At 36.3% G+C, this 12,430-nt stretch overlaps 1 protein-coding gene across 1 annotated transcript; it reads right to left on the bottom strand.

Annotated features, from left to right (window-relative positions):
- Positions 1-92: 92 nt before the first annotated feature.
- On the bottom strand, positions 93-616 carry LOC120209269 (probable 2-oxoglutarate-dependent dioxygenase AOP1.2). Its single transcript, XM_039208314.1, has 2 exons — positions 375-616; positions 93-288 (listed from the first exon to the last, which is right to left on the bottom strand). The coding sequence occupies exons 1-2, from the start codon at positions 614-616 to the stop codon at positions 93-95; spliced, it is 438 nt and encodes a 145-aa protein (XP_039064245.1).
- Between the last annotated feature and the right edge of the window lie 11,814 nt (positions 617-12,430).

Genomic DNA, 12,430 nt, shown 5'->3' with positions numbered 1-12,430 from the left:
GAGACGAAGACAGCTTGACCCATTGGCCGTCGTCGAGCTCAATTTCGAGGCCAGAAACAAGATCATCGCAGATGATTGTGCTAACTGGTTTATCAGTATGAGAATGGAATGCTTTCTCGTAAACCCCAGATGGAGGGAAGGGCCTTGTATTTCATCATCCGCAGCAGCATGTCGTAGTTGCTCACCACTGACTCCAATCTCTCCCCTAATCCATAGCTATCTATTATCATTAACCATATCGTACGGGTCAGCTCCTTCATCTGATTGACTATGGTGTGCACAGTTTCGCTGTGACAAATTAAGCATCAAAACATTTGATTAATGATTTGCCAGATTTCGAATTACAAATTAAGGTGAAGAACATGTGTTATTACCAAAAGCGGGGGTGACCATCAGGCCACACAAGTTGAGCAAAGTTTTTAACACCCTCGTAGCTGGAGGCACCTACAATTTCATATCCTTCATACAGAGACTCATCAGTGCATGGTCCAATGAAGCCATGGAAAGGCTCGGGGTTAACGTTTCTCTGTTTATTTTCCAGTGGGACTTCCTCAACCAATTGTTTCAGTAACCTGAACGTATCATCTCGGAGCTTCTGCGATATGCGTTTATACATCACCTGGAAACAACCGTAAGTCTCGAGAGCCTCCCGAACCCTCTTGCACAGTTGGTTCCATCCTTCGGTTAATTTGTTAATTTGTTATGTTCGAACTAGATGGTTTTCTTAAGACTATTGAGCTTGTGAATCAGCTTGGTTTGGCTTTACGAGCGAGTTGCTTCTATTTATAGCATCGGGTATTTAATTTTTTACGGCAAAAAAATAAATTTATTAATAAGAGAAATCAAATTAAACATTGAAGATAAACCAGGTACAAAAAAGATTTAATATGTTAACAAAACTACCCCGGTATTTCAAAGCCCTTGAATAATCTGCAGCAGACAATTTCCAAAATCATATAAAATCGGAGGTATACAGATTGAAAAGTCTCCATTGTTAAGTTGAAGAAATGTTGAACCAATAAAAGACTGTATAAACGTCACACTAAATCCAGGGTTCACTTCCATCAATAAGAAAATATCCACATTCTCAATAATATCGGAAATCTGCAAACTCTTTCTCCCTCTTATTTGTCTCTCAACTATATCACACAAGTCCTTTTTTCCTCAACAGATGTTTATATACGTTTTCAAATTTATGTGTGTTAATTTTAAATTCAATGAGGTTGTTAAAAATATTTTAATTTTATATATACCGTTTTTTATTCGACTCAAACATGTTATTCAGTCAGATTCAAACATATTAATTTAAATTTAATTTATAAAATAATATACATCAACTTAATTAACTTGAACTTTTTCATACAATTTAATATTCGACTGTTCAAATATTTTTCAAGTCGATTTCATACAACAAATGCAAAACCATGTATACCGGAGTTTCTATTCAATATGGAGACTGAATATAGGAAGAAAATATATTTTGAGTTTTTGACTTGACTGGAAGGTAATTTTGCAGATATGCTTTATCCCAATTATAATATGTTGTATAATGTTGACATAGCAAAGCAAAAAAATAAAAATAAAATAGCAGACACTAAACAAAACCATGACGGTTGATGTTTACAAATTCTTTTTTTTTTATCGGCAAATATTATTTATTGAATAAAACTTAGGTTACGAGTCTCGTTAAAAACCTTCTTAAACCTAAATGGAGGATAAGAGTATTTCTAACAAAGTTCTTAACAAAGTGCAAGTACAACTCTTCAGCATTTCACACCGCAAAAAACACACAGCACCCAAACCAACTCAATATAAACAGCACCCAAACCAACTCAATATAAACAGCAAACCCGATTTAAGAGAGCATAACACTATCCGAATTAATGACCACAGACTAATCACCAAGCTTATGATAAGTGCAAACCTGATGATGACCAGCTATGGAACATTCCATCAATACTAAACTACTCAATATGGTGCATATGTTCAGTACAAATAAAAGCAAGACCACCCTCATTCATTAGTTAAAGAAACAACCAAAACTGAGAAGGGTAGCTCCTGTTCATACTTCATCGGCTTTCATCCTAATCTACTGTACTTTCTTCATAAACATCATTGGACTACTTTATTCCCTCACCGGCAGACCTGGCAAATATAAATGCCAAAACAATCAACCCTTACTAGATAATTCTACCTACAGATTCACCATGGAATTTTCATCACATCTCAACAATCGTGTTGCAATCAACTTCACCAGTTCACACCGCTAAACTAGGACTTGACAATTGCCACCAACAAATTATTCAGCACCACCTCCCCAACAACATAAACTACAAGGAATAGTGGATACCACCCAAAAGACATCAAGAGGTAAGAGTAAAACTAGACCAAAGCAGACAGCATAACAGACAGGGCCTAACAAGTAGGAAATACCAAATAAACTACAATCCAACCTTTAACAAGGGCAGCCAACACAATTGCTGCAAATCGAAAGAACTCCTCCCCCTACGAGCACCGCCACCGCTTTCCTCACCCAAAACCTCAAACGCCTCATTAAAATGTCACATGTTTAGTAAAAGGATTAGTATTAATTGATGAATGTAGTGGTAAGATATAATATAATTAATGTTAATGAAATTTTAATTTTAAAAATGATTTTAAAATTCAACAAATGCATTTGACTAAGCTGCTAATCTTTGTTTCTTTAGATTTCTTTCAAACATGGATTATTGATCCATTAAGAGCACATCCTTTTCTTTTTTTAAAGTGTTTTTTCTTCCCTCTGAATTAAATTAGAATTAGATTTCGAATTTATAAAAATATAATTTTAAAACTCAAACATAAATCATAAAATGAATTATGACTTTTTTCATGCCACTTTCTTTGTATGGTGATAAAGGGTCACGTTATTATTGTAATGAATGTTCGTTCTTCTTCTTCTTCTTTTGTTATATTAAATCAAATTTTAATTTGACCCCAATAAATTTTATTTTAATAAAACAAGTTATAAAAAAAATTATCAAGGAAAGCAGTTTTGATTAATTAGTAAACGTTGCTCGATGAGAGTTATATTGGTCCTCTGTTATTTTTCGGTATTTATTTTTTTATTGTTTGTTTAATATGAGGTAAATACAAGATATGATATGTTTTTTTATCCAAGATTCTTTTCTTGAGCTTTCTTGTGTTCTAGCTCATCCTGCAGAGGAGGAAGAGTTCTCAAGAAGAGGCAATAAGAGATTTCAGTCGATGGGATATTATGAAACAAAAGAGGGGCTATCTACTAAGAAATTGTGGCGTGATAGGGTGGCAGAATCGTCTCCATTTGCAGGAATACTACTAGCTTTGTCAAGAGTTGAAGAGGAAGGTGCTAACTCTGACATGGAAGAAGAAGTTTCTAAGAGCGAAATTCCAACAGTTAAGATTACAGCGGAACAAAAGTTGAAGATAAGGGAACCTTGGAGGAAAGCTTTAATAATCAAGGTCCTAGGAAAGAATGTTGCTTACAAGAAGATGATCAAGAGAATTACTTCGCTGTGGAATCTGAAAGGCGAATACGACTGCATTGATCTAGGCAACGGGTTCTACGCCATCAAGTTCCAAAATCTTGAAGATAGATCGAAGGTTTTAACAGAGGGTCCTTGGAAGATTATGGACCATTACTTCATTGTGGCAAGTTATGTTGCACTGATACGGATACGGGGACGGATATGGGGATGGAGACGGGAAACGATAATTTTTAAAATTACAGGGTACAGGGACGGCAAGGGTACGACATATAAAATAATTTTAAAATTATAAATATATATATAAAAAATATAAATTAAGTCAAATATTAAGACTCAAACAACAATATTAAGTTACATTAAAAAAATTAAATGAGTTTAAATATCGAGCATCAATTGAATGTAATTGAAAACAAAGCATGTGAATATATAAGGCGAATACAAAAAACGAAAAGAGATGTGAATATAAGTTACATGCAGACTACTATGTTTTGCTTCGAATTGAAAAAAAAGGCTGATAACTGACATGAAGCGTACAGATAAAACCATGCAGGATCAGCAGATTTGAATACCTTCAAGTACCTTGCTATTATGGCAGCTAGTGGAATCAATATACCCCCAACTTACTGCGTTTAACACCCCGTGTATCTGAAAATTTCATCGCATGCAATCTGTAAGTAACTTCAAGTTGATTAAAGTTTATTTCCAGATAAAACAATTTACCATTTTACTTCTTTAGCAATTTTCTAATTTATAAGTAGGGTTTATTTTACCAGAAGTTTCGGAATTATAACTCAAATTTGACTCAAATTTGTTATACTCTGTTTTTTGTTCTTGAGAAATGCTACTACTAGAAAAATGAAACCAACACTGTTTAAAATCTCAACTACTCTCTCAACAAAACCAAAATCCCATAGAAAACAACTAATGGGTAGTCATGTAACCTTGAAACATAATCAACCCCGTCACCTGTTATGCGACAAAAAGAAACACGAAGAGCTAAAAAATGTTAAACTAAATGTCTGTCTTAACTAAATGGAAAACCAAACTAATTGTTCCTCGGACGGACAGCAACATTCACGAGCAATTAGGTTGGCACAAGACACCAAATCCTTCAAACAAAACCCATTAGAAAACAAGACCCAAAAATGACTTAGAAATCAAAAAACGTAACCTATTGCTTTCTGAAGTGAAGTAAAGAAGAATACCAATAAGATCAAACAGAACTTATACAATAACTAAGAGCTAAAAAAATAAGATGACACTATAAATCCTTAACTTTCTCATGAACACCAAACCACACTAGAGAAGAGCTAAACTTAGACAAGAACCACACCCCAGCTATTAACAGCATGAAGAACAGAATAAATTTGTGGTACAAGGAACTTATTTTTTAGCTTCTCATTTTAGCAGACACTAGTTACATGAAAAAAGGGGGATTGAATCTTGAAAATAATATAATGGCAAAGTGTAGGATGAAAGGATTCTGCTCGAGACAGTTTTATGGTTTAATTCATTAAGAGCGAGCAGAATTTCATTCGTGAAACACTTGAGCATGTTTTTTATCATCAATTTCAGATAGAAACAAGATGAGAGAAGCACAAAGAGAGCAAAGAAAACTTTAAATTGCAAAGAATATTCGGTAATGAAAATAAATTGAAAATGGAAGAGAAAACAAATTAAAAAACGTAGAGAAATTGGAGAACTTATATAGCCAACTGAAACTTTGAAACCTGGAAGTCTTCACTTCAGCAGCACAAATTTAGTATTGAGAGTTGAGAGACGATGAGAGTCGAGATAAGAAAGAGGGAATTGAGAAGCTGTGAAATTAGGTTATGCGATGGGGATTTATTTTTAAATGTAAAATGACAAAAAGATCCTGGGGACATATATGAAAGTCCCCAGCCGTCCCTAAAACGTCCCCAGCTGTCGGTGAAACGTCCCCGATGCCGTTCAGCCATACCCTGCCACTGTGGCACATCCCTGGTATGTACCCCATTCGTCCCTGTGTCGTCCCCGTACCGGGGAAGTATCAAGTACTTGGAACGGCACACCGATGGCGTCCCCGTGCTTCCTAGGTGGCAAGTGTAGGCATCCCATCTACAGTGGTCTGGATTTAGATCCCAGGTCTTCCAGTTGAATACTTTGAAGAAAGTGTGCTTGAGGAGAATGTAAACTAGAGTTAAACCTTTGAAAATTTTCTTTCAAACAGCGTGGACCACTCGTGGAAGATTTGTCAGGATTTGCGTTAAAGTTGAGTTCAACAAACCATTATTGTCTAGAATACGTATGGGAAATATGATCTTTAATGTCGAGTATGAAGACCAACATTCAGTCTGCTTTAATTGTGGCATAATAGGCATACGACCCAATCTTGTCCCTTAAAGCACCTAGAAAAGTACGATACTAAGGTGGAAAATATATATCAAGATAGGGTTACTGTGGAGGTTCAACAGGGGATAAATCGAGAAGATCAAGAACAAAAGAAGAATGGTGGAGATGAGAGTAGTAAATTTGGTCCTTGGATGCTTGTCCAAAGGAAGACAAGATACAAGAATAAACAACAAGAAGCGTACTCTCAAGATCATCGAAATGTGAATAGGTTCAACACCCTAAACGAGGAAGTCATCGAGACTGATAAGAGAGCTTTCAATGAAACGAGAAATGGTAAGGCGAGGGGAAAGATAGCCATCAGGGGAAAGCTACGTGTATGGGAGGGAACATAGTTAGCTCTGTTGGGGAAATCAGGTTATTTCCCACACGAACGTAGTTTCAAAATTAACCTAAAATGTCAAGATCAAAATCACCAAAGGTTCTACAGCGGATAAACCTATCAAACTATTGAATATTGAAACACAATGGAAAAAACGAATAAAAACAATAAAGGAGAGAACACACTAAATTTATGAGGTTCGACGAGAATATCGTATACCCCTTGGGCACCACACCGGATGATAACTTCACTATCAACAAAATATTACAACAAATGGAATTCTTTAGAATTCCCAAAGCGAGAGAATGAAGAAAACAAGAGGAAAAGAGAACTTGTTTCGGGATGATTTCTAATGAAATACTTAGGCCTATTTATAGTTGAGTTTTAAGGACTAAACTTATAAATAACCTAATATTTTAGGGATCAAAGATGAAATATAAGTTGGCCACCTACCAAAGAATTTTTCAATAAGTTGGCCACCAACCAAGATGAAATCTCTAACTTGCCAAACTTAATTTCAAACCAAAACATAACAAATCTCCACCTTGGCTTGAAATTACCAAGCCTACTCAACTTCTTCAACTCCCCATATTTTATGAAGCTCTTTTAATGTAGTGCCTTTAATTGCACTCACAAGAGCCATACACCTGAAGGTGCTCAAACTTTCAGGATGTTAATCAAGTTCAAACAATGATTGAACTTGATTACTGTTACCACCTTGGTCATCATATCTGCAGGATTTTCTTATGTCACAGTTTTCTGAAGTAGAATCTTTTCTTCTTCAAAGATCTCCCGCATAAAATGATACCTCACGTCGATATGCTTAGTCCTTGAATGGTAGACTTGATTTTTCGCTAAGTGAATAGCGCTCTGACTATCACAATAGAGACTAATGTGACTTTGAACAACTCCCAAATCTTCCATCAACCTGTTAAGCCAAATTGCTTCCTTCACAGCCTCTGAAACTGCCATGTATTTTGCCTCTGTAGTAGACAAAGCCACCATAGATTGCAAAGAAGACTTCCAACTTACTGTGGCTTTAGCAAGAGTAAACAAATACTCAGTAGTTGATCGACGCTTATCCAAATCACCAGTATAATCGGAATCAACATATCTAACCACACACTGACCAAGTGTTTCATCCTATTCAAAAACTAAACCAACATCCACGGTTTGTTGGAGATACCATAGAATCCATTTCACAGCTTGCCATTGTCCTTCTCCAGGATCATGCATGTACCTGCTCACAACTACAATTGCTTGTGAAATGTCATGACGCGTACACACCATTGCATACATCAAGCTCCCAACTGCATTAGCATATGGAACTTTTGCCATATACTCTCGTTCTTCGTTAGTTTTAGGAGATAATTGAGAACTAAGTTTCAAATGAGAAGCTAGTGGGATACTTACATGTTTGGTATTTTCATTCATGGCAAAACATTGTAATACATTTCTCATATACTACTTTTGTGTTAAACAAAGCTTCCCTCTCTGTCTATCTCTGCTTATCTCCATACCAAGAATCTTCTTGGCCTCACCTAGATCTTTTATCTCAAACTCTTGATTCAACTGAGTCTTTAATTTGTCTATCTCATTTTGACTCTTCGAAGCGATCAACATATCGTCAACATACAAAAGAAGATAAATGAAAGATCCATCTTTGAGCTTTTGTAAATACACACAATGATCATATTTGCTTCTAGTGTACTTTTGCCTCCTCATAAAGCTATCAAATTGCTTGTACCACTGCCTCGGAGATTGATTCAATCCATATAGTAATTTGTTTAGCTTACAAACTCATTTCTCATAACCACCATCTTTGTATCCTTCTGGCTGAGTCATATATATCTCCTCTTCTAAATCGTCGTGTAAGAAAGTCGTCTTTACATCAAGTTGATATAGCTCCAAATTTAACTGTGCTACCAAGGCCAACAATATTCTAATGGAGGAATGCTTCACAATAGGGAAAATACTTCATTGTAGTCGATTCCCTCCTTTTGAGCGTAGCTTTTAGCTACCAACCGTGTCTTGTAGCGAACATCTTTCTTGCTATGAGATCCATCTTTCTTTGCAAAAATCTACTTGCATCCAATTGCTCTTTTACCTTTCGGTAATTGTGCTAGTTTCCAAGTGTTGTTCTTTTGGAGAGATTGAATTTCTTCATCCATGGCACTTTTCCACTTATCACTTTCCAAGATTTATATTGCTTCTTGGTAAGTGATAGGGATATCATCATCAACAACTGGAAGAGCATAGGCCACCATATCAACAAATCGAGCAGGTCAACGAATTTCTCTCATTGGCCTTGTAACTGCAAGTGGTTCTGGTGTCTCCAATGGTTCTTGGATTTGAACCTCTTTATCTTCTGATTCTTCTATTGGAGTTGAAGAATCAATTGCATCAACTTCTGGGATCATCGTTTGTTGAAACTCCACCTGTTTTGGAGTATGCTCCACCTGCTGCGGAGTACTACTTGTCTGGACAGCTTCATTTGTTACCTTCTTTACTAGGGCATATTCATCAAAGATAACATCTCTACTACAAATTATCTTCTTGGTGTTTAAACACCAAAGGTAAAATCCCTTCACTCCATGAGTGATTTCCATAAAGAGAGCCTTCTTTGTTCTTGGATCAAGCTTAGATTCCTTCACATGATAATAAGCAGTGGATCCAAATACATGTAAGGAATCATAATCAGTAGCAGGTTTTCCAGACCATACCTCCAATGGTGTTTTTCCTTCTATTGATGATGACGGCAGACGATTTATGAGATGGCCAGCATATGTCACAGTTTCAGCCCAAAATGCCTTGCCTAACCCAGCATTAGACAACATACATCGAACTTTCTCCAATAGTGTTCGATTCATACGCTCTGCCACCCCATTCTGTTGTGGTGTATTTCTAACAGTGAAGTGTCGAACAATACCATACTCATGGCAAACGTCAAAGAATGGGTCACTTTTATATTCTCCTCCATTGTCTGTCCTAAGAGGTTTGATCTTTATACCAGTCTGGTTCTCGATCATATTTTTTTCATTTCAGGAAAATTCGAAGCATTTCATCTTTAGACTTCATCGGATACACCCAAACTCTTCTGGAAAATTCATCTACAAAAGTTACAAAATAATGGTTTCTTCCCAAAGACGATGTCTTGGAAGGACCTCATACATCTGAGTGAATATAATCCATAATATTTTTTGTATTATGTATAGTGGTGCCAAACTTCACTCTTTTATGCTTTCTCAGAACACAATGCTCGCAAAAGCTCAATTTACAAGCCTTTGCACCTTTCAAGAATCCTTTCTTTTCCAGAATTTGTAAGGATTTCTCTCCAGCATATCCCAACCGCATATGCCACAACTGGGTTGCGTCCAAATCATCACCTCCGGAAGCTGCTGTAACTGCTCCAATAATTGTACTACATTGGTAATAATACAAATTATTTTTCCTGATGCCCTTCGTCATCACAAGTGTGTCATATGTGACTTTTAAAACTCCATCTCTCATAGTGACTACTGAACCTTTGGATTCCAAGGCTCCCAATGAGATGAGATTTTTCTTTAAACTGGGCACGTATCGGACATCAGTCAGAACTCTGGTTGATCCATCTTGATTCTTCAATCGAATTGAACCTATCCCAACAGTTTTACAGGCATTGTCATTGCCCATATAAATAATTCCTGCATTTAGTTCTACTAAATCGGAGAACCACTCCCGATTAGGGGACATATGATAGGTGCAACCCGAATCTAATATCCATTCATCTGAATGGAATGTTGTTGATGAAGAAACCAATGATATATCAGAGTTATTTGCATCATACTCTGTAACACATGCATATGGAGCAGTTTTTCCTTTCTTCTTCAACTTCGGACAATCTTTCTTCCAATGGCTTTTCTCATGACAAAAGGCACATTCATCTTTTCCCAGTCTGGACTTCGACTTTAATCTCCCTCTCCACTTTGGCTTTTGACTTTTCGAGCGACCTCTTGCCACCATGGCCTCCACTGCTTCGTACTTGCTCTCCTTTTTAGTTTTCTTCCTAAGCTCATAACTATACAAAGCAGCAGTTACATCTTTAAGGGTAACATTATCCTTACCATGAAGTAACGTTGTCTCAAGGTGCTCAAATTCATCTGGAAGAGATGACAACAACATCAAGGCCAAATCTTCATCTTTGAAGGTTTCATCCAGTCCCAATAAGTCTGCCACTAACTCATTGAACGCAGTGATGTGTTTATTCATACTAGTTCCTGGTTGATAATGAAATCTGAACAATCTTTTCTTTATGTGGAAACGATTCTGAGAGCTTTTCTTTAGGAATTTTTCCTCTAATTTTTTCCACATCTTACTTGCAGAAGTCTTGTTCTTGTAGCCATACTTCTGCTCCCTGGAAAGACAAGATCGAATTGTGTTACACGCCAAACGATGATTGTTCCCCATTCTTTCTCCTCCATATATTCAGGTTTTTCTTCCTAAATGGAGATGTCTAGACCTTGTTGGAATAAAATGTCTAACACCTCATCTTGACACATGCCAAAATGATCGGATCCATCGAACAACTCAACTGAGAAATTTACATTTGACATCACCCTCCTCACCGGTCAAGATGAAGAGCTTGTTGTCTCAACTAATCCGTATTTTGGCATTTTAATTCTAACGAACAATATTCAATATCACGAACTGTATCTTTTCAGCAACGGAACCACCATAATAACCTCAACCGAAGCTCTGATGCCAATTGTTGGGAAAATCGGGTAATTTTCCACACGAACGTAGTTTTAAAATTAACCTAAAATGTCAAGATCAAAACCACCAAAGGTTGCATAGCGGATAAACCTTTCAAACTATTGAATATTGAAACACAATGGAAAAAATCGAATATAAAACAATAAAGGAGAGAATATACCAAATTTACGAGGTTCGACGAGAATATCGTCTACTCCTCGGGCACTACACCAGATGATAACTTCACTATCAATAAAATGTTACAACAAATGGAATTCTTTAGAATTCCCAAAGCGAGAGAAAGAAGAAAACAAGAGGAAGAGAGAACTTGCTTTGGGATGAATTCTAATGAAATACTTACGCCTATTTATAGTTGAGTTTTAAGGACTAAACTTATAAATAACCTAATATTTTAGGGATCAAAGAGGAAATATAAGTTGGTCACCTACCAAAGAATTTTTCAATAAGTTGGCCACCAACCAAGATGAAATTTCCAACTTGTCAAACTTAATTTCAAGCCAAAACATAACAAGCTCATCAAAGGATTATGACCCAAGAATCAGAAATAAAAAAATGATAGGGAACCAATATGGGAGCATCAGTAAAGAAATGATGTCAACTGAGAAAATGGCAGTAGATTTGGTCAACGAATCAAATGCGATGTGTCTAGAGAGGGATAAAACGATGGAAGGGTTTGCCCTAGATAGATAACAATGTCGATATGGTTTCATCTCCATCATGAGAAAATGATACGTCTGATATTGGAACAAACGCTAAATTCACTCATATTGTTTCATCTCTTGGAATTATAGGGGAGTTGGGAATGATGAGTTTAGAAGAAATTGTAAGGAGTTAATCCATGAGGAGAACGGTTATGTGCTTGAGAGGGAATAGGTAAGTCTATCCAAAATTTGCTGAAGTTTGAATGTTCGTTTTAGGTCAATGCCTAGGGTTTTCGGGTTGGTCTTATCATGCTTTTGCATTCAAACCTAGTGAATATCAGTAAATTCACTAATTTGTTATTTCTTTTTCAATGACAAAAAGATAACCTTTATAGAACTCCCTAGCTTTTCAAAGGACCAACTAAAACTAAAACCCCTTTACAAAAAGGTAAAAAGAAGTAAACAAAGAAACTTCTCAAAGGTATGTGTTTACAAAATTAAAGCTCACAAGAACAAGATATTTACAAGAGAAAGTAAAATAAGAATGAAAAACTCTTCTCTTGTGCTTGAATGATTGGATAGGTGTTCTAACCCATCTTAAAGTGTTTTGAACTTGTATTTATATGTTGGAATGTGTGGTCATTTCTAACCGTTGTGGATGATTTGGAGCTGTTGGGAATGTTTTTCTCTGTAAAATAAAACTACTCAGTACAGAGGGTATCAGTGCTCCTATAGGGAGTATCGGTACTACCTTTGTTATCTTTAAATAAAACTAGCTGGTACTAGCCGTTGGGGATGACAGTATCGATACTAAGTCTATG

The sequence above is a fragment of the Hibiscus syriacus genome, unplaced genomic scaffold (assembly GCF_006381635.1).
Source record: "Hibiscus syriacus cultivar Baekdansim isolate YM2019G1 unplaced genomic scaffold, ASM638163v2 tig00018568_pilon, whole genome shotgun sequence".
NCBI lineage: Eukaryota > Viridiplantae > Streptophyta > Magnoliopsida > Malvales > Malvaceae > Hibiscus > Hibiscus syriacus.
Note: the sequence above shows the minus strand (reverse complement) of the source record. Positions and strands in the feature narration are given on the sequence as shown.